The 22413-nt window shown below is 44.4% G+C and overlaps 2 protein-coding genes across 2 annotated transcripts; both read right to left on the reverse strand.

Annotated features, from left to right (window-relative positions):
• Positions 1 to 410: 410 nt before the first annotated feature.
• LOC138624365 (zinc metalloproteinase-disintegrin-like ohanin) lies at positions 411 to 13582 on the reverse strand. The gene is made up of 23 exons (XM_069704505.1): positions 13495 to 13582; positions 12577 to 12683; positions 12063 to 12136; positions 11896 to 11971; positions 11199 to 11275; positions 10521 to 10773; positions 9798 to 9860; positions 9651 to 9713; positions 9367 to 9536; positions 9198 to 9279; positions 8978 to 9120; positions 8078 to 8264; positions 7689 to 7778; positions 6154 to 6352; positions 5551 to 5653; positions 5307 to 5472; positions 5153 to 5233; positions 4658 to 4742; positions 3550 to 3670; positions 3291 to 3450; positions 3172 to 3219; positions 2161 to 2211; positions 411 to 1834 (listed from the first exon to the last, which is right to left on the reverse strand). Exons 1-23 carry the CDS (start codon positions 13517 to 13519, stop codon positions 1613 to 1615), a joined length of 2646 nt encoding a protein of 881 aa, XP_069560606.1. The 5' UTR covers positions 13520 to 13582; the 3' UTR covers positions 411 to 1612.
• A 1674-nt stretch (positions 13583 to 15256) lies between these two features.
• Positions 15257 to 21961, reverse strand: tubgcp2 (tubulin gamma complex component 2). The gene is made up of 18 exons (XM_069704483.1): positions 21879 to 21961; positions 21334 to 21485; positions 20683 to 20811; positions 20418 to 20594; positions 19947 to 20106; positions 19638 to 19845; positions 19172 to 19371; positions 18713 to 18902; positions 18483 to 18628; positions 18229 to 18409; positions 17924 to 18104; positions 17423 to 17595; positions 17158 to 17286; positions 16947 to 17067; positions 16712 to 16855; positions 16381 to 16470; positions 15818 to 15981; positions 15257 to 15591 (listed from the first exon to the last, which is right to left on the reverse strand). The coding sequence occupies exons 2-18, from the start codon at positions 21481 to 21483 to the stop codon at positions 15516 to 15518; spliced, it is 2619 nt and encodes an 872-aa protein (XP_069560584.1). The 5' UTR covers positions 21484 to 21485; positions 21879 to 21961; the 3' UTR covers positions 15257 to 15515.
• Positions 21962 to 22413: the final 452 nt, after the last annotated feature.

Raw genomic sequence — 22413 nt, forward strand, 5'->3', positions numbered from 1 at the left:
GATCCGTCCGATGTGTTTGGGACGAGCAGAAACGCTGATTGTGAGTCGGAGCTCATTAATGGCTGAATGTCTGAAACCATTCGAGCTGATGTTGCAGATGCACAACCGTGGTTTTGTTCTGACATGTTAACTAATTACAGATAAGTGTGTTGTTCTTTTGGCCACATAGTTCATGTCTCCACATCATATTGGTGCTCATAGACCTGAATAGAGGACGGCCCAGTCGGTCCCGGCTGATAAAAATAACAAAATTCGTTAACAAAATTAACAAATAAAAGTATCACACAAGGAAGAACGGAAACAGACTTTGTAGAGAATTTTATTTTTTATTTTTGTGCAAATTCACAGATTTGTGTAATATTTTGCTTCATGCTGACAAACTGTAATCTGCTGATGCAACAAAACCAGTGTTGAAATAAAGTGCACTTTATTCGTTGCAACAAGAAGCCCTTCATGAGAATGAATCCAGTTTTGTTTTTACATTCAAACAGTCATATGTAACATTTAATAAAAGCAGGTTTTATTATCACGCCACGTTATGTTTTGTATTTCCGGACCAAGACTGATAAACTGCTGAAGCGAGACTGGAGGACACAGATGACCCGCTGCACACACAGAGTTGAGTTCAAACTTATTTATTTTCCAGGCCACTCGACCTCCCCCTGTCACGGCGCTCTCCTGCCCTGCCTCCGAGCGTCCGTCCAGTCACTGCTTCTCTCCAGGTTCTGCTCACTTATCAGGGAGAGACAAAATCCGTCATGATCGGGCTCAGCTGGACTAATTATCTTCTTCCCGGCACCGCTCCCCCCACCCCCCCCCCCCCCCGCCCTGCAGCTGAGCTAACCACAACTGCTAATTTACAATTTTAACCTTGAAGGTCTTCAAACTGTGTGACTGTTGTTCTGAAGAAAATATCAGTGCAGTAAAAAAAACACACAAAGGAGCGTAAAAATGTTTCAAGCTGAACTACGGCAACACAAACGGGTCATCTGAAGCCTCTGGGATTGTTTGTACCGTTCGTAGGTTTTCAAGTGCAGTGCAAAGTTTTTACCCGGTAGAAGGCACAGACTGGCTGTGGACGACGTTTAGGGACTGTATGATAATTAAATGAAAGGACTTTGTCTTAGAAATTGGCCTACAAATGGAGCTCCAGTATTCACTCTCTTTTAGCTCCATTTTTGGTCTCCACCGCCTCGGCAGGAGAATATTTCCGCTGCATTATGTTTACCAGCGTCTTTCTAACTCTGTTTGTAGCCAGACAACTAACCCTAAAACCGGACCCCGCACACCCTACTAATAACTTTCATACAGTCGCTTACACAAATATTAAATAAATATAAAATAAAACATTTCCATATGAACACCTTTTTCCTCGCACATATAAAAGTGCATTGAGACGACTTGTCGTTGTGCTCGTTACACAGCAAGTTTGCAGAAAGGATTTTTGCAGCAGCAGCAGTTCTTTGTAAATGCCACGTTAAAGCCACCTTAAAGCCCCGCCACCCAAAAAGTCACTTTTCCACAGCAGCCGTTGGTCTCGTTGCATCAAAGACGTTCTCAGTCGGTGAAACTTTGCTCTGCACAAAGTTTTCCGAACTCACGGGCCTCTGATTCACAGGATTTCTCTTTCTGCATGATCGTCCTCCGCTTTGGTAGAACTCGATACTCTTGATGAGGAGTTCATGTGAGTCTGGAGCTGAGGCTTCGCTGGAGGCAAAGGAGGAAGGCTGGGTTTGGTTCTGGCTGCTTGAGGAGGGCTAGGCTTGACCGGAGGTACAGGAGGATTGAGTTTGACCCGAGGTGCAGAAGAAGGACTCGGTGTGGCTGCTTGATACTGAAAACCAACGCGAGATCAATTTTAGACAAATTTACTGAATTGAAGTTGTTACTTCTGCAGCTGAAACTGTTGAAGGTTTGGAGAAGAGAGTTCACGTTGGAACTGAAACCGAATACGAGTCTCACCTGTCGAACTGGCTAACAAACCTTCATTCTATCATAGTGTCACTATGTAGTATCGAAAAACGCCTTCGTATTCAACAACCGAATGTTGATTTCTACACTAAATCCATGACGATAAATAGTGTCTACCAATAACCTGCATGTGAGGCGTTTACTGAACATCTGTATATAGTGGGATAGCAATAGTAACCATGTACTCACCTGTGCTTTATTGAGAGTTGGTAAAGGTTTGGATGGAGGTAGAGGTTTCATCTGTGGGGAAGAAGGAAATCAGGAGTTATTTTTGTTGGACTTTAGTTCAAGTTAATCGTATCTATGTTGACTCGCGCTGCTTCAGATGTTTTATGTGATCTGTGATCTTCAAACGCTTTCTTTCAAGGTTCTCGTCCGTCTTCTCTTTAAATACGAAGTATTCAAACCTCGCTGAGCGTCACAGATAAATTATTCGTGGACGTCAATCTTAAGAAGCTCCAGACTCCACGGCATTAAAATGTCTATTAATACCCTCCCGTCTCGTGACAACGTCGACACGATGTGACGTTGATCAGTGGAGCGCGATGAGGTGAACCGGGCTGAAGGACAGTCGGCCGGACGGTCGTCCTGATGCGACTCCACAGTCCAGTTTTCTTTCTTTTTCCTACTTTTCTAAACACAACACGGACGCTATCATTCGGTTTGGTTACATCTTGATTTTCTGTCTTCAAATGAGGACGTGTTTCCCGTTTTTCTTTGTACCTTAATAACACATCTGAGGAAAATGTCGATGTTTCCAATTGCATTTCCTGCATCGAGTCAGCCGCCTGCTAACTTGCTACATCGTTAGCCTCTGTGGCTTCTGGACGCCGTCCATGTTGCCTAGCAACAGTGTCCTCACGACGCAACCACTTTAAACGTCGAGCACACTGCGCACGCGACTTCCCGTGTTGTAACCCACGAGATCACGAGTTCCTCCTGCTCGATGACATCACGCAGGTCTGTGATTGGTCGGTGCCCAACGTCTGGTCGGTCGTGTGTCTCGTCCAAGTCCGAGTCATCCCGTCGTCTTTTCAGATTGTTTGTCCATAAGGAACTCATCCGACCACAGACAGCCTCCTTCATGTATTATTTAATTTGACTTTGGGAGCTTCAGCAGCAACGTGAGACTTTAGTTTCCGACTCTTCGGCTTACATTATGTATTAGATCTCTTTAAGTGATTCAAAGGAAGAACTCACCGGCTCGGTTTCTGAAGTGGTTGATTCTGGAGACTGAGTCTGAGGCGGCTGCGAAGAAACAAGAACACGTCAGTGATCATTGAGTGAAACGGTGAGGCGGCCGCGGGGCCGGTGTGTACCTGCGGAGCGGGTCGGCCGCGGGTCGCCATGACGATCAGAGGAGCGCCGTCCCGCGTGGCCGTGGACGCTATGAAGGTGGGGTGGCTGATCTGAAGTTTGTCTTTGACGCTCGTCTCGTGGAACATCGTGTTGGACTTCCTCGGAGCCGAGTACACTCTCCTGTGAACAGCAGATGGATTTTAGCAGGAGAGAAAGCGAAAGTCAAACGCCGAGAAAACATCCAAACTCAGCAGGAGAGAGAGAGAAAAAAACCCCGACCTTTTGGAGATGTAGTTGTCCACGGTGTCCTTCTTACAGTACATCAGTCCCACGATCACCACGGTGATCACGATAAGGACGAAGAGAGTCATGCACACGCCGGCTATTATCGTGCTCTGACCTGCAGGCAGACGGGAAATCGCTCGGTTGCAGCTGCACGTTGTGACGTATACATGAAGTCCTACTGTACGCAGAGAGGCTCTTCATGTGGCAAGAACATGTATACATATATTTATTTATTTATTTAAGTTGCTTTTAGTCGTGCTAATCGTTAGCCACACTGGCGGTGTTGACGGTCCTCAGAGGATGAACTCTGATCGTCCTCTGACTTTTCATCAAGGTCAAATTTTCAGTTTGTTCACTTTAATTTTGGACTAAAAAACCTGCAAAACATTATATCTGTTTAAAGTTTAGTTTGAAGTACCGCTGCAACCTGAGAGCTAAAACAAGTGATGCGAGTCAAAACATTAGTTTAATACGATGTAGTTCTCAGAAAGAAGAAGAAGCATTTAATTGTGGAAATTAGCTCAATTGTTTTGCTCCACAAGAAACTAGAAGCTCTTTAAGCAACTTTTTTCTTGCTACTTGATGTTTAACATGAAAAATACCGAGTTCAAATAAGAAACTCATTGTAGAACGTTTGAAAATTGCACAAGAAGGAGAATAGTTGGTTTCACCACAATCTGAGAAGAATTCACAATCAAGCTTCTTTCTGATATTACTGCCTTCATTATTTCTTCCTTCTGTTCTGGTGAGAACAGAAGAAACTTCCTGCTCTTCTTCCTCTTTGTTTGTTCTGTGTTTTGTTGCACAACCTCTTGGCAAACTCCGATTTCAAGCTTCACGTGGATGGAATCGTTTTATAATCAGAAACAGAGCGAAGTCGAGCTGAAGCTGGAAAAAGTCTTTGAGAGGTTTAGTGAACGATGATGTCGGTGACTCATCGTGAATCATTCATGTTTCTGAGGAGTGATTCAACCACCTGGTTCATGTGAGCTGGTTTTAAGTCTGCGCTGAGAGTTTAATGTGGATGGAAGCAGCAGCATCATCAACCGGGTCGATAAGCGGACATTCAGACGTGAAATAAAACGGTGGAAGCGTTCTGTACCTGGAATTAAATCTGCGTACTGGACGTCGCAGTGAGGCGGAGCCCAGCCGGGGTTACAGTGGCACTCATTCTTGTGATTACACACCTAGAGATCACAACAACAAAAAGGCAACCAAAAAAACAGTTAGACGACTATTAGTCAGCGAAATCAAAAAGTTAATTTTCTGGAAAAAATACTTTTTACTGTCGTATTTTGGATTGACGTTTCATTCCACCGTCTTTTTAGAATAATGTTAACTTTTTATTCTCTGTATATCTATTTAGTGCTAGCTAAATAAAGTTCAAAACATTTATTTTAAAGTCTAAAATAAAACCGTGTGATTTTTTTATTTTTAATTTTAAATTCCAGGTAGAAAAACTTTTCCGAGCAGCTTTTATAATCCGATATTCAGTTATTTCCCTGATAAATACGACACGTTACTGAAGGTAAAACCACTTCTTCACGGGGACAATAAATAAGTGAGACGGATGATGTTAATATTTTAACAAACTCACCCCGTTGTTGTTGCACTTCTTCGCACAATCCTCCCTTTTCCCGTAAACCGAAACGTTCACACATTTGTAGTCGAGGCAAACCTGCAAACAAACGTTTGATTTTGAGCAAAACGTGAAACATAAATTTAAAAGAGAGTTTTTGTGTTTTTTTCACCTTGTTTGATCCACAGTGGGTTCCGTTGGGCACCATGTCGATGTTTCTGGTCCTGTCGTCGTCCACGGCCAGTTTACATTCCCGCCTGAACACGTTGTAGGCCGCGTGTCGTCCCGTGATGGACGTGTCCCCTCCGTCGCAAAATATAGACCCGCACTTCACGTTCCTACAAAATAAAAGACAAAATGAAGGAAGAGCTCGTCGAGCGTCGTCGACAGCATCGGTCTGCGCTGCTCATTCGTACGCTGGCGCGCAGCGAGTGAAGCCCAGTTTGGTCTTCCCACAGTTGGCGCCTTCCAAACCCTTTTTGTTCAGGTTGAAACAGATATCTGGTGCTTCTTTGGCCCCTGGAGGAAAACAAACAAACAGGAAGTTCAATTATGATCTTCTGTCTGGTGGGAAATTTTAAATATTTATTTGAGAAGTTTAGAGTAAAGGTCACTTTTTTAGTGAAAACTGTGACGTGAGAAAACAGTGATTTCATTGCTAACGATTCATTTTACTGAGCTGATCGGGATTTTTTTTGGAATTTTTTGGGGGGAATTTTTTTGACGTTAAAATTTGTAACTAGTAGCTAAAACTGTCAAAAAATAAATATAGAAGTAAAAAGTACAATATTTCCGATAAATGTAACGTTAGACAAAAAAATACTAAAATAGGCATTACTCGCTTGTTTTCTTGTTCAAATGAACTTCCTAGAAGTCTCCTACATCATAAAATCCACATGTATAAATGTGTATTAGTCCGTGTTTCTTAGGAAGAACCATTTCCACCATGTGACAGTGAACTCTGAAGAAAAAAAACGCCGTTGTGTTGACCCGAGTGACGTCGGTGCGGTGGAGTCTACCTTCTCCGAACAGCCTCCAGCAGTGCTGGTCTCGCGTGGGACAGCGTCCGTTGTAGCAGAAGCCGGCCGCGTGGTTGTAGCACAGCTTCCCGTTCATCTGGAAGCTGTCGTCGGGACACTCCCCCGACACCCCGCTGCAGTACTCCGGCAGGTCGCAGTCGCCGGCCGACATCCTGCACATGACGCCCGACTCTTGGAACTGCAGTTTAAAGTTCATCTCAGGTCAGAACGGGACAGTAGGTTTTTTTTGGGTTTTTTTGGTGGTTTTTTTTGGTGTTTTTTTTTCACATTTCACTGAGTTGCCAGACTGGACGCCATAATTAGCTCGTGTGTTTCTGTGGTGTTCTAGTTCTTGAAACTTGTCATCTGAGGAAGGATGTGGTGAATTACAGAAAACAGAACCGGCAGGATATCAGCCTCTGTTTCCTGTTATTATTGCTGGTTTGAAGAGTAACCTTCATTATTACTCAAAAGGCAGGGTGTGTCTGTTTGACCCGACCTTCTCCTGTTTTGTACACCGGCTTTCGTAAATGTCCCACATTTTACCCATTTTTTTTATTTGCAGTCTTGACGTCCATAAGAAGACCATTTTGTGATTTTAAGCACCAAAAAACATTTCAGTATATTTCTACATCTCTGCAGTTTTACATCAACAGGCTGTTTGATCGACCCTCTCTTCTGATTGGCTGACGGTTCTGAGTGACACACGTCCTGACCAATCACAGCTCGTTAGCTCTGCTCGGTGTTTTCTTCTGTAAAAGAAATAAAACGTCGGGATCGGCCGTGGCTCAGATGTTTCGGCGGGTTGCCCTTTGGCGGTTCAACCTCCGCTTCCTCCCGGTCACATGCCGAAGTGTCCTTGAGCAAGACACTAAAACCACAAGCTGCTCCTGATAGCAGGCGAGCAGCTTGCATTGTTAGCTTTGTAGCTATCGGTACAATAGCGCTACAGATCACTGATCATTTGAGCCGCTGTCTGTGCGCAGGGACAATATATTACAAGACAACACTGTTTTGTGACATCACAAACTTAAGGAAGTCCAAACAGCTCTTCTAAAAACATCTCGTGTGCATTTCTCTCCATGTTTTGACACTTTCACTGTATTTAAATAGCACCTAGACTGAAAAAAATAAGTGGACATTTTTACAATATGGGACCTTTAACAAAGCCAACTACTTTTATCACGAGACTACTTTTTGTTTCATGTAAAAATCTCAGGAGCCTTAAATTTCAGATGTTTTGTGAATACGACTTCCTGGTGCTTTTTAAACATGTTTCACGGTCTCAAGTTCTTCATGGAATAAATTACAACAGAAAACTTTGCAATCTATAAATAGATTTAAACGTAGTTAAGGACTAATGCTTATACTACTGATCTCAGTAAGCTTCTTTTTTTTCTTTCTTTTTTTTTTTTAATCTAATTTCCTGCTTTTTAATAATATAAACGGACTTTTCCTGAGTGTAAATAGATATTACATGCGTTTTTAACTCAACAACAAAAGCCCCGTTGAAGGCAGCGGAGCAGCTCTTGTACCTGACAGCTGTCGCAGCACTCTCCGTGAGCACACCGAGATCCTTTCGTCAGGCGGCACGTCGAGGCATCACAACACGGGTTGTTACACTCCTGGAAACGAGGAACAACACGCGCGGTTTTTATCAGTGATGTCATGTTGTGCTACCCACTCAAACAAGCCTGCAGTGGTAAAAGATCTGGTTTACATATTTTTTTTTTCCCTCTCCGATAAGACGTGAGCACACCAGAGAACTATTTTAACCCTTTAAGTGTTGGAGCTCCACGAAGCGGAGCGACCTAACCTTTTATAGAGCTCGCGCACAGGAAACCGCACGAGTCAGCTGGAACGGAAAAACTCAAATTGGTATGTTCCACCAACGCCCCCGGAAAGCTGCATCAGTTTGCGTTACCTCCACGGTACCACAGTCACACTCCTCATCGGGGTCCAGCAGGGCGTTGCCACAGCGACGGCCCGCGCTCACGGTGTTGACCGAGTCGGGTCGGTGCAGGCAGCCGGGCTGAGCGCGCTCCAAGAACTCGGCGAGCTGGTTCACGCTGCAGCCGCTGAAAAACTCCGGAAAGTCTTGACTTGATGTCCTGAAGGAGGATGATAAAAATAAATAAATAAAAGGACACACGAACGTTACACACTTCATATGTGGGTTGTTGATCTGAGCGTCACTGAGGTCCGATTTCAAGAGGTCGGCGGTCCAGAGACAAACACAAACTGTAGAAATGCTGTTCACTACAAGTTCCGCGTACGCCGGAGTAAAGACGGTTTCTTTGACAGGTTCTGTTGCAGAAGTTAGAAAACGTCCACGGATGAGTCGAGGACTTAATATTACGACTGGAGAGTGGAATTAAAATCGGTTGTGGATGAAATCAAGTTACTGGTTGTAGTTTCTTCATGGAAGTTGTATTTTGTTTTTCCTTCTCAGAAAGTAGTTTTCGTAGAACTCTTTGTTGAAATCATCGAGGTTTCAGTTTCTTATGACAGCGGATGAAGATTTGTCTCAACATGGAAATTAAGCTAAAATATTTTTCAGGTACGAGTACGAGAAATGCACTCAGAGCGAGACAGACGAACGTAACTGTTGTCATGGAAACGGGAACTAAGGAGTCCGGAGGAGACGGCCGATCCATCTCTGACTCTCCGCCCTCGCACCTCCGCTTCACATCGTCCCCCAGGATGTTCTACATTTCCAGATAAGGAGGCTAAACTTCTGAACCTCTGAGCACCAGGCCGTCTCCGTCTACGGCCGTAAACCGACTTCGACTCCCGACAACACGGCCGGACGGACGATTCTCACCTGAGCTGGTCGGCCATCACGCAGTTCCCGCTGCTGTGAGACGGACCGCACACGCAGCCCGCGGTGTCGTGCGACACGCCCAAGTTGTGTCCCATCTCATGAGCGATGGTGGAGGCGAGGCCGATCAGGTTGTTGTGGTGATCCTGGAGGGGAAGAGCGTAAATAAATACCAGCTCGCTCCCGTCAAAGACGAGGAAGAAGAACAAGCGGTGACTCGTACCTGGTTGACTCCGCCCGAGTTCTCCGTACACATGGCGAACTTATTTGCCAGACCGACCGTGTTTCCCTCAAAATCTATGCCCCTGTTGAAGACAAAAAGTTGTGACGTCAGCTCCAAGCCGGCAGCGTCGCCGCGTTCGAGACAGACGTACGACGTCCGACGTCCTCACGTCACAAACTGCGCGTTGTCGTGCTTCTTCCTCGGCAGGAGGTAGTTCTGACGCCACAACAGGAAGTTGTCCAGAGTCGTCTCCGACTTCTCGTGGACGTCGATGTGGTCTCGAAACGACCAGATATCCAAACCCACCAGCATGATGCGGATGTTCAGAGGCCGGTACAGCTGCAGGCAGGGGGAGGAGGAGGAGGAGGAGGAGGAGGAGGAGGAGGAGCAGGAGGCGTTCAGGAACCAACGTGCTGAGACAGCAACTTATAAAACACAAGAAAGAAAAAGTACCTTATCGACGTGATTTATGACTCCAAAGATGCGAGATTTGGTCTCTTCTCCGTATTGTCGGAACTGCAGGACGAGAGGAGACACGAACGCCGTCATAATTTAATTCGGCGACGGAGTCAAAGACGTGACTAAAGTGAAGAGGTTGACCTCGGCGTTGTCGACCACCACGTACAGCTCCACGAACTTCTGCGGACCTCCGGGTTTCGTTTTCTGAAAGAAACGCAGACGAATGCAAACTTAGTGCAGAACTTCATTCAAAAAAGGCACAAAAACAGGACGACCTACATCTGTTAACGCAGTTTCATATTTACTGAGTCATCATCTTCTACTACGATAACAATATATACATATCGGAATATTAGATTATCTGGAAAACTGTCTGAAGAATCAGAATATCTGCTTTAAACTAATCCAGCAAACTGTAATTAAAAACACGATAAATCAACAAACACCAATGAAAAATATTAAAACCATCACTAAACACTGCCGATCATTGATTACAACATTTTCCACCCAGAGGTTTTAAAGGGATCAGAGCATAAACACATCTCATTAAATTAAATTAAAACCCATTAATACATTTATTGCCCAACAGTTGGCTTTCGTGCCTTTTTGTAATTCATATTTACCGGATACATTTTTACCACATTAATCGATTAACAGCTGGTTGACAGGTGGATGAACCGGAAACAGTTTTTATGATCAAATCATTTATTTGAGTCGGTTTTTGTATGTTTTTTTTTCTGCTTTCTAAACGTGAACGTTTTGTGGTTTCCTTCTTCATTTTGCAAAACTAATATTGTCTGCTTTAAATCAAACGATCGATCAATGATGAAAAGTTCTAGTTTAGGGAAATCTGCTGCAGCGTACCCAAGACCTGGACCTGAAGAGGCCAGCGAGCCGAGGGCCCTGGTCCCGGTCCTGGTCCCGGTCCTGGTCCCGGTCCTGGTCCCGGTCCTGGTCCCGGTCCTGGTCCCGGTCCTGGTCCCGGTCCTGGTCCCGGTCGTACAGAACGGTGGTGTTGGACTTCAGGTGCTCCCATCTGTAGACTGCGTGGTCTCCGTCCTCGGTCGCTCCCAGAGGTTCGATCACGTAGACCTGCTGCCGAGCTCTCACGAAGCCGCTGCGCATCATCACAGAAAACAACAACACTTCATACGTAAGTAAAACAAACAAACCTGAGATTCATCCGTAAACAACGGAACTGATCTGACGGTGGTGGGCACAGATTTAAGGGTTTGGAAAATATAAAAGTTTAAGGGGCTTCAATAACGAGGAAAACATGGTAAAAAAAACAAATCTGATAAAGCAGGAAAAGATGATGAAACATAAGAACAGAAATAGTTACAGAGCAGTTGTTACGTAAATTCATGCAGGAAATTTCATTTGACTCCAGTTATCAAAAACAACTTGAGAAACAAGTAGATTACAAAAGAATCATGAAGCAACACGTTTCTCAAACGTGTGTGAAACTTTCACTGGAGCGACATCAGCGGTTGAAGACAAACAGAAAGTTCCAAGATGTGAAAAATGTCCTGATTTTGGTACCTGATGCCGGAACAGATCCCGACGCTGGCCGAGGAGTCGGCCATGCCTTCGATGTGCCCGTGGTAGAAGCAGTGGTCCTGGAGGAACAGGACGGCACGTCGTCAGTCTTCACCGAGACATCGCTCACAAACACAGTCTTTGGTTTTCAAACGTCCATGAAATCATAAATCACAGCGTCGCATTTATTTTGATCATGTTTGGGTCACGTACGACTCCGACAATGTGTACGTTTTTCTAGTGAAGCCAAATACATTCACAGATGTACACGAAGACTTTACTCCTCAGTTAACTTGGATATCGATTTCTGTCTAGGAAGACGTGTTACCATGACAATTAATGGAAAATAATGACATTAATAATAATAGGAATCCAGGGAAATACACTGCATCTGATTGAGTCAATATCTCTATCAAATTGCATGAATTTTCATAATAAAAGCTGAAATTTATCATCTTTTAGAGACAAAACTGACTTGAAGTGAGTCAACTCTATGGAAGATTTAACATGCCAAAATAAAAATAACACTTACATACTTTAACAGGTGTCATTACTGTGGTTCAATGAAATTACAAAGTTCAATTCAATTTTTACATTCTTGTTTATAAATTGGCTAAAAAACCCACAGAAACACCAAATTTCCCAGCTATTAACCGCCACTTTTAGCCAAGCTATTAAACTGAATAAAGTGAAATTTCACCTCCTTTGGTGACGTTATGACTCGTTTTCCATCTTCTGAATAGCGTGTTTCAGTGTAATCTCTCCCAATGAGATTCCTGCAGAACAGATGAAAAACAGACGTTGTTTTCTTTTTGACACGTTCACTTATTAAGACACGTTTTCGGAAAGTGAAAATCTGAAATCGACCTGTTTTTTTCCAGATGAATCGTGTGGTTTCTACCTTCGATGACCAACTCGTACCGAACTGTGTCAGGATAAACCTGCAGAGAACCCATGCAGCCGTTAATAACTCGCATCCTTCAGAAGTCACAGTACAACAACAGAAAATACCGTCACAGGTAAAAGTTCTGCATTTAAATGTTCTTCAGCAGTTTTTTTTAACAGCATTTTGCACCATGAAAGTTGCACTGCTGCAATGTTCAGATCCGTGAGGAGGAAGATATGTCATCTCCTTTCTACTGGATGTTGTTTTGATGTGCAAAATAACAAGTAGAACAAAACTGACAAGCTTGATTCATATTATGTTATATGTGAAAAGTGACTGCAGAAAAGCAGACAACACATTTTGAGGAAGGTCAGGATGTCGTCTGCACTTTCCACCGTTGGCAAATTAAATATGAAATGTTTTTTTGTTTTTTGTTTTTCTTAAATGAAGCCTGTGTGTCTCGTCTCCAGCGACGTGCAGGTGAGGTGTCGTCACCTGGTCGTCCTGCAGGCTCCTTCTCTGCCTCTCCTGACGCCTCTGAGGTCGGATCACCTCGTACTTCTCCACGTCAGACAACGTCGCCGAGCTGGCCACGAGACAAACTACAACACCGACGACAGTTTCTCAGCACCGTGCAGGGAAGTAAGCAGGTTTTATTCTGCGTTTCGGTCTGTCAGATTAGATTATGTTATCATGAACTGTGTGTGACTGTGTTGGAAGAAGAACTCAGAGCCTTTAGTTCAACTGCCACGCCGTGTACAAATAGTACAAGTCCACTTACAGTACATTTTTTTGTTTGATTAGATTGTTATCATTCATGCCTCAGTGAGTCAGCAGCATTTTACTGCTAGAGTTGGTCGAGGTGGAGATAATTCAGAGGACTGCAACTATTTATTAATACTTTAAAGCTTCAGAAAACAGTGAGAAATACTCCACATAGTTAACAAAAGCAACACCATGTTTGTGAAGGTCAAAATGAGTAAAAATAGTTCAAAGAAAATAACTTAAAAGAAAAAGCAGTTTCACATTTCAAAAGCTGAACGATCAAAACATTTAATCACTTTTAATTAATAAGTTCAGCTCTACTCCTCTGTGCTGGTGTGTAGTTCGATTTATTACAAAATACAGCAGCAAAAATATTAATTTCTTACAGTAGTTTAACTGTGTGGAGTAAAAAGTAAGTTATAATATTTAGAAATGAAGTAACATTTAATGGGAACTGAAATACTTGAGTAGCTAAAAAAAAAAAAAAAAAACATTTTAATGCAGTTTTACAGCGATAAGGCTTAAAAATCAAATATCTGCTGTTACAGAACATGAACTGGTTTTAAAGCTTCTCCATCAAACTACATTCACCTTTCTGCTCATTTAACAGCTGCTCGCTCCGCATTAACAACCAGAGTAAAGTCTTACCGCAGGTCAGCCACAGTGACACCATGTTCGCTCCCGGGACGATGCGTTCAGCCCGGACACCGCCGCTCAAACTCCCGTTAAGTTTCCGTTACTCTGCGGTGAATCATCGGCGCCTAACGGCTCCGCCCCCCTGCCCCCCTCGGGCTCGGGCTTATCTCCGCCTCACACATTTACCGGAAAATAACCGTGAAGTGCGCTGCCGTTAGACTTCCGGTGAAATACCACCCTTCAAAATTAAATCAGCAGTCTTCAAAGTGTTTCATGATCCCACAGCCACGTTCACTCCATATTATATGAACTCATGTAAATATATTAACACGTATTTTTATCACTTAAGTACAATATAAACCTTTGACCTATAAAATGTGAAAAAAAAAAAAAAAGTGACAAATGATTTATATGTAAACCCCCCCCAAAAAATGTTTTAGGTTTATTATGATAGAAAACACTTAAAACTAACAAATATTCACATTTAAGAAGCCGATACCAAAACTACATGAAAAAAACTTGTCGATACAGATGACGAGTCAAAATATTGTGATTAATCAAAACTTTAATAGAAATTTACACCATTTAAGTCCGTCCTCTTCTGTCTTGTGGCCCTGGTCATGTACAGGGAGCATTTTCAAACTATGGAAATAGCAAATATTCAGTACTTTTGAGTACTTTAAATAATTAATCAATTACCAAATTGTTTATTATTAGGATCCACATAAACTGAGGAATCAAATATTTGCTAGAAACTTGCTCCATCATTTGGAAGAATTTTTTTTTTTTTTTAAGTAATGAGCACAGAAAACATCAGAAATGGTCACGTTAAGGCCACTGCCAATACATTTCTTCATTATTAAGTGATTGTTCAGAGAATAAAATGTTAGAAAACACATAAAAACAGCATGTTAACGTATTCACTTTGCTTTTGCATCTGACCAACAGTCTAATAAACCTGTTTCCACTCAGAAAACAACGAAAGAAGCAAATATTACATTTTAAGAAGCTGCTGCTTTCACCTAAAAAAAAATCTGAGTCCGTCAACAATTTCCTGAAGTTGCTGCCGAGAAGAATATTCTGTGACGAATCTGGGGAATTTATGTTGGTCTGTCCTCGGGCAAACACTTTGTCATATCAGGCAAAAAAATGGACATCTGCAGCATCATGGAAATACATCTGAAGACTTGCCGCTGTATAGCAAATAAACTAACGCTTTGAGTTTCCCCCTGAAGGAACGGGGACTTTTTCTGCCTGAATTACAGCGCTGAGTTTGAGTCAGTCAACAGAGAAGCTGCAGGCTGTTTGGGTGGATGTGTCCTTCAATTCAACTTTTAAATGGGAACCTTTCAACTAATTTAAAATAAGATTAAATCAAACGTGGTGACATCATAATAAACATAATCGAGCAGCATAAGCAGCCAGATATTAAATTTTAGCTGAGACTAAGAATATAAAAATCAGGTGCTTTTAACAATGTAGTTACCTGCTTTTATTTTGAAGTCACGGTTACTCCGTTTCCTGTATGACTCCATTTTCCTTTGGCTAAATTTATGAGGGAGTGTTCAGACTGTAACATCTTAGCTTTTCCACTTTTCAGGCCACAAACCAACAAAAAAAATTCAATGATGTCACAACTTTAAACTGACAAACGACCACGTGGTCTGAACACATCATTAAATAACAATTACTCATATTAACCGTTTCAAATAATCCAGCAGCTGTGGAGTTTGTTTCTATTAGAGTCCAATTGAATGCCAAGAGTCTCAATTAATGCAGTAAATTATAGTTTTAATGAAGTTCAATACAAACATACATTTTCAGGTACAATAATTTACCCATAAGGAGTGTCACCACTTAGTTTCAGAGCAACGACATGAAGACTCTACATGTCATATATAATATATAATATACACACAGAGACGTAACAGCTCTTTGTCTCCGGGCGGTCGGACTGATGCAGGCGTGACAAGCGGTACTGTTTGTTTATTTATTGCTGGGTGACAGTTAAACACACACAAAGAGGCGACGTGCTACACTGCAGCTTTCTGACTGCGCTCGATGGCCATCTTCTCCAGACGCTCCGTGTAGAAGCCGTTAAAGTCCAGCCTGGGAATCCAAATACAGAAACATAAAAGATTATTTTCACAAAACCTTCTCGCATATTTAAAATTCAGTGAAACTAAGGCAGAATAAATTCATCTTCATCTGACTGCAGAGTTACTGTAATAGAAAATATTGACATTTTAGCTGCTTTGTGATCACGTAAAATTTAATTAAATAAAAATAAAATGCATTGATGGGAGTCGCCGTTAACCAGCGCTGCCAGGCGTACCTGTAGATGATGCTGATCATGCTGTGCTCGCAGTCGTTGGTGCTGTAGATGCTCAGCTTGTCCAGCAGGTCCAGCAGCAGCGTGCTGAAGTTGCTGTCGAACTTGCTGATGGTGGCCTCCAGGCCGGCGTCCGTCTGCAGGCCGTCCGCGTGCTCGGCCAGAAACTGAGGCGGCGGAGGAATGAGAACGCAAACGAGGCCGTTAGAACAAAGACGCACGATGTCAGTATATTCAAGATTTCACACAAAACAAAAGGTCAAAGAAAATTCATCGTATTTGTACATTTACTCCCATTAATCATCTCAGGACCCCTCAGATGTAACCTGTGACCATTTCGAGGGCCCTAACCCTTACTTTGGGAAACCTGACTGTATACAGACCAGTTAAAACTCCCTCTCTCCCTGATGCTTCAGTATTAATCTAATAATGTCATATTTACTAACATTACCAGTCATTTACTATTACGTGGAATGGAGAATAACATTTCTGATACTCCACACCTCTCCGTCCGGTCCGTCCTCTCTGAGACGGACCGGTGAGGACGATGGATGTTTTGATGATACCTTGGTGGCGAGCCTCTTCTTCTCGGCCTCCTCAGAGTGGTCGCCGTGCTCCAGGGAGAGGCGCTCCAACCTCATGCTCTGGGTGAAGTGCTGCAACGGTCGACAACAGCTGTTTCACATCCTGATTTAGAACTCATGGTGAGAAATGATCAGCTGATCCCAGCGTTGTGAATCAGGATTATTTAGTTCAGGCAGTTTGTGGAAAAAAATCAGCTGTGAAAGTCAGTTTGTTGCAGCTTTGTCACAACAATCAATGATCAATCAACGTTTTAATCTTCTTCTGTGAGCATTAATGTAGCCGGTTGGATTTTATATCGTCGTGGCAACGCACCTGCATGCAGCTAGTGAACATGACGCAGACGGACATGAGCTTGGAGAAGATCCGGAGGAGCTCGGGGTTGGTGAGCATGCAGTCCTTCAGGCAGTTGTCCAGGAAGCTGGTGTGATGGCAGAGGACGTCGTCGATGTTGGAAGCCTGGAAGGAGGACGAGAGGACGAAAACGCTCAGCGGAGAAATCACACGTCTTCCCCTGAAATTAAAACCTGCGCGTGTTTCCTCCCCTCACCGTCTTCAGGTTGGCCTCCATGTTGTGCCAGGTGGGCTCCATCACCTCGAACATCATGTAGTACTGGATGTTCTGCACAAAGTTGAGCATTCGCTGCCGGAGGGCGAACGCAGCCGAGAACCTGCGAAACGAGTCGTTTAGAACGTGAGGACGTTTTATCGGCTGAGATTTGTGTTTACAGACGTTAACGTGAAACGGAGCGTCGGCTCACCACTTGGCGGAGTGCAAGGAGTACTCCTTGAAGTCCTTGTTGCTGATCCACACGTTGCACAGCAGCCGCTCGATGTGTTTGCAGAAAAACATGTGTCTGAACAACATCTGGTACCTGGTCAGGGCTTTCCTGGAGGACACACACACACACACACACACACACACACACACACACACACACACACACACACACACACACGTTAACGGCTTCTTAGGCGTCGACCTGCAAAAAAAAAAACACAAAAAAGCCGTCAGGTCTCCCGAACCTGTTGATGATGAGCGACAGCGGCCACTTGACGATGTAGTCGAAGGAGAAAGCCTCGAGGCCGCTGAGCGCCGCGTCCGCCGGGTCGGCGTTGATGATGGACTTCTCCTGCTTGGTCTCGATGGCCAGCACCCGCAGCAGCTGAGTGATGACGTCATGAGGCATCAGGTCGATCTGCGGAGGAGAGAGGAGGAGAGTCGGGTCGGACACGGAGGAGCGAGGAAACAGCGTGACTCATGAATCATGAGACCAGCGTGTGAGCGACAGGAGATGACGTGTCTGGTGTTTTAGTTTCTTTTTTTCTGTAGTTAAAAAGCAGAGAAACATCAGACTTTGTGTTAAACTCTGCAACAGAAATCCTTGAAATGCCTCAAAAAGTCTCCGGCAGTGACGCACCGAGCTGCGACTTCTTTCTGTTCCCCAAAAATGCTCCTGACATAAACACAGGCCTGACGTCGATTACGTTGCGTCTAAACTCTCGTCTCGCGTTCATCCGCCAAACCTTCAGGTCGTCCTTGAAGGGGTCGGTGTTGGCCGTGCTCATCCTCAGAGCCAGCTCCAGCAGCGCTTCCAGCCGGGGAGGAACGATGTCGTCCACCGGCTTCTTCAGCTCCTCCTCCGTCAGGTCCATGAAGTGCACGAAGAAATCCCCTTTGTCCATCAGGAAGTAGTGCTTGATCGATCTGATGAAAACACAACACGGATACTTTAATGTCGTTGTTTTGTTTTTGCTTGTTTTCTGCGTCTCCCTCTCCGTCGTCTTTTCCAGATGCTTTACTGTTAAATAAACCAGCGTGGACCGCTCACCTGAGACGTGAGACCAGCTCCTTCTCCTCCATGAGGAAGTCCAGGAGGACCTTGCTGGCGTAGTTGTAGGCCTTCTCGATCTGCTCCACGTAGGCCCGCTCCTTCAGCGTGTACAGCACCTCCTTGGCGTCGGGACACGTCACGTCGCGGCCGCACTCCCGAACCACGTTCAGGTATTTTCCTGCACAGTCACACGTCTAAACACGCGGTCTAAAAAAACATGTTTCACATGTCTGGTTTTTTAATCATTTTACCTGTGCTGAGTATTTTGTCCGCCATTTTCTGCAGGAAGGAGGGAATCCGATGCTGTACGATGGTGTACCTCTGATCCCAGTACTTGTCGTTGTAGTCCTCCTGAATCTTCTCCTTCTGCAGCTCGTGCTCCTCCACCATGAACTCGCTGAGAAACGCGGACACACAACGTGAGCTTTAACACGGTAACTTTTTAAAAGGTTAAGCGTTTGTATTGCGAGCGCAGGCGGACCTGTACGGATCCTTGATGATGCCTCGGTAGATCCACTTCTCCAGGATTTCAAAGTACGGGACGCTGGCTGCTTTAGTGAGGTACAGACAGAGCTCCTGAGCCTGGCTGTCCCCCGTGTAGTTGAAGGTTCGGTCGTGGAGGAGGCTCAGCGTGGAGCCACCCATACACTCTCCTTTGTCCACCGAGGACGCTGCGAGATCAGCAGGAAAGAAGGTTTTTTAATGTCGTGAAATCACCGGCCGTCTGCTCGCTTCATTAACGGAAAGGTGACATCTGTTGTTTTTGAAGTGTTCAAGTTTTGTTTCTTTTAATTCTTAAACTGAGAGAAATACAACATCAGAGGCCTGTTTTCTGGTGCTTTCCTCTTTCTAAATCTGGTTCAGATCGCCCTCCGGTGGTTGAAAAAACAAAGAAAAAAAGATCTTCGTCAAACATTCCAGTTCACGCTCAGACTCTCACCGATGGTGGCCAGTATCTCCATGGTGCGCATGGTGGGCTGGATGTAGAACCAGAGCTTCTGCAGGGACAGCAGGCCCTGCCGCTGCAGGTGCTCCAGCTGGGTGACCAGGATCAGGTACTCCTTCATCAGGGTCCTCATCGCCGCCGTCAGGGCGTGGTTCACCTGGCCGTACTCGAATGATGACTTCTCCTCGATGAACCTGGACGACAAACAAACACAGGTCAGAGTCCACAGACACATTTTGCTTTAAAAAAAAAAAAAAAAATCACACATTTAAACAGTTTATAGTCACATTACTGCCTACAGAGGACCAAATGGTTTAATGCTGCTGAGTATCTATCTATCTATCTATCTATCTATCTATCTATCTATCTATCTATCTATCTATCTATCTATCTATCTATCAAAACACATTTTAAGACCTTTGAAAGGCTTTTTGAAGCCCCGACATCTTCACCCTCTTACCGTGTTATAGTGGAGTAAAACGATGCGACGGGTAATATCCGGTTCACCAGCTCCTTGACGGACATGTCCAGAGTCGAATCCACGATGAAGGAGCGGTTCTGCCTCCCCAGCACCGGCTGAGCGGTGATGTCGCGCCCGTCCACTCCGATCAGGACGAACAGCAGGTCTTCCACCAGAGCTTGTTCCTGCATCGCCAGGGGCAACGTGCCTGACCCACAGACGACAGTGAGTAGCTGCAACCTTATAATTAATGCAATCTTTTTTTAATTTATTTTTTAATAGGGGAATACACTGAGTGTTACGTGTTACCGATGGCCACAGCTGGATCTCCTGCAGGCGTGGGGCTGGTGACGAAGTCCCCGAGCAGAGCCGGGCGGTCGTACACCCAGTTAGGGAACACGGGGTTGGGCTGGCTGGGGTTCTTCTTGTTGTGTTTGTCCCGCAGCATCTTCCGTGCAACCTCAGCAGGCTGCAGGAAAATTCACCAATTAAGCAACTGTTTGCTGATCAGTTTGTCGTATCAATTAAAAACAGAGAGGACGCGTCAGCTTGTTTCTGCTGCCCCCAAGTGGCCATAAAAAATTTAAAAAAAATAAATGACTGGAAAGTTGTGTTGTGTGAAAGAATTTTAGCTCCTTTCAGCTTCCTGTTTTGCTTCTACGGCCAATAACTTTACAACTCTGGTCGGCACGTGTGTTTTAAATCCTTTGTTTGAACTCTATTGATTTGTTTAAAGTCTGACTCGTCCTTCAGTGTTTCATAACCCGAAGAAATGTTCACCAGAGGCGCGTTGGAGCTGGCCGTCACGTTGCCCAGCTTCTTGCGCAGCTCGTCCAGCTCCTGCATGGACATCTTGGTGCTGGTCTGAGGCAGAGCGTAGCTGGTGGTCGTGGTCGCGGCCGTGTTCGCCGACGACTCCGACCTCTCTTTGGCATTCTGCTGCAGAAACTGGAGCGTCTGCGGGAAATATCACAACGAAGATTTAATCACCTTTTTAAACAAAGGGACAGAAACCAAACCAGCAGCCTGTAAAGCGAAGCGTCACCTCTTTATCCTCACAGAGTTTGGAGAGCAGGTACAGCAAAGGGTCGAGGTTGCGAACGTTTTTAGACTTGAGCTCTTCGTACTTCCTCAAGAAGTCCTCGGGGGTTTTGGAGAACTCTGCTAATTTTACCTGAGAATGACAAGACAGGTGTGAAATCATTTTCATAGTAATATTTACATTTTTCAAACTATTTGACCCCATTTATACGACTTTATTTACATTGTTTAAAGCAGGAAGCACCTGTGATGTTTGGCACGCTCCCCTTTGTTCAGTGTTTTGCGTTCATATTTGGGTAATATTGTCCCGTCTTGTGTTTTAAATGCACAAAACTAACAACCTGAATTTGAAGGCGGACAAACTGAGCGTACCTTTTGAGAGAAATTCATCATTTCCAGGACATTAGTGTCACTTCTGTCATATTTCCCGTCTCTGTGAAGTTGTAACAACACCCCCTCCCCTGGGTAACAACACCCCCTCCCCTGGGTAATAGCACCCCCTCCCCTGGGTAATAGCACCCCCTCCCCTGGGTAATAACACCCCCTCCCCTGGGTAACAACACCCCCTCCCCTGGGTAATAACACCCCCTCCCCTGGGTAACAACACCCCCTCCCCTGGGTAATAACACCCCCTCCCCTGGGTAATAACACCCACCTTGGCACTGTGAGCGGACACCGTGGTGGTGACGTAGGGGGTCCTGTGCTTCTGCAGGAGGTCGATGTAGCCCTCCGCCCCGTCCCCTCCTCGCACGTGCAGCAGGCTGAGGAGCTCGTTCACGTCGTGGTGGATCCTGAACTCACTCATGGCTCAGGCAGCTGAGGGTGACGTTTTATTTTGAAGAAGAAGAGGAGGAAGAGGAGCAGAGAATAAGCTTCAGCATCCGTTACAGTGGATTTCAACATCAACACCTGCTGGCTCGCACACTAAAAAACAACAAAATAAATGACACGTGGCTCAGGTGAGGAGACGCAGCTGTGATAAAGCCTGATATATAACGTGCGGTCTCATCTCTCTTGAAGCTAATGCGGAGCTAACAGTTAACGTTATTTAATGCTAGCTGGCTAACTAGGCTGCAATATGAGGATGCTAACTAGCAGCTAGCTTACCAGAATGAAACATATTGTAATATATATACATATAACAACGTCACTCAGCAGTCGGAGCCTCTTACAGGTGTGACAGAAGTCTCCAGTCACCACTGTACCTGTCGGTCGTGAGTAGCACAGCTCAGCAGCTCAGCAGCGCAGCAACCAAACGCTCCCACCACCAGTCAAATGCTTCTTCTTCTACTCCTCTAATTACGTAGCAACGGCGCCACTCTGCCCCTACAGGCCAAAGAGGACGCTGCACTGTATTTATTTTTATTTTATTATCATATTAATATTAATGATCCTTCTGATAGGTCACAGTATGTTAATTTGGCCGGTCTTAATTATATTGAACCTCTATTCTGTGCACACAAGTCTCATTTCCATCTTTACGCAGATGTCGTGGTCCTTTATTCTTGTTACAATATGCAAATTATATTCAAAAACTTCTACATAACTTGTTAATAAGTAATCTCGACTATGGGTAAAGAATTTCCTAAGAACCGATGATACTGACAAGGAAATCAAATTTGAAAGGCCAAACACTGATGTATGTCATCAAAGATAGTTGATAGAAAATATATATTTATAAATATATTGACGCAAAATAAACAGTTATTTTCATGGATGTATAATAATGTCCTCA

Source organism: Brachyistius frenatus, unplaced genomic scaffold (assembly GCF_029030835.1).
Source record: "Brachyistius frenatus isolate BFR_SWC_R1_liver_20210118 unplaced genomic scaffold, ASM2903083v1 Contig_51, whole genome shotgun sequence".
Taxonomy (NCBI): domain Eukaryota; kingdom Metazoa; phylum Chordata; class Actinopteri; family Embiotocidae; genus Brachyistius; species Brachyistius frenatus.

What these genes read in the sequence shown, in the direction of transcription:
- tubgcp2 (XM_069704483.1), bottom strand. Translation starts at nt 21,483, where the DNA reads ATGAGTGAGTTCAGGATCCACCACGACGTGAACGAGCTCCTCAGCCTG. An exon ending in CCAGCTCCAACGCGCCTCTG is followed by an intron (nt 20,107 to 20,417) that starts GTGAACATTTCT and finishes ATTTTCCTGCAG; the next exon opens with CCTGCTGAGGTTGCACGGAA. An exon ending in TGTTCACTAGCTGCATGCAG is followed by an intron (nt 16,471 to 16,711) that starts GTGCGTTGCCAC and finishes CGACCGTTGCAG; the next exon opens with CACTTCACCCAGAGCATGAG.
- LOC138624365 (XM_069704505.1), bottom strand. Translation starts at nt 13,519, where the DNA reads ATGGTGTCACTGTGGCTGACCTGCG. An exon ending in GGGATCTGTTCCGGCATCAG is followed by an intron (nt 10,774 to 11,198) that starts GTACCAAAATCA and finishes GATGATGCGCAG; the next exon opens with CGGCTTCGTGAGAGCTCGGC. An exon ending in TGGTGGTCGACAACGCCGAG is followed by an intron (nt 9,714 to 9,797) that starts GTCAACCTCTTC and finishes CTCGTCCTGCAG; the next exon opens with TTCCGACAATACGGAGAAGA.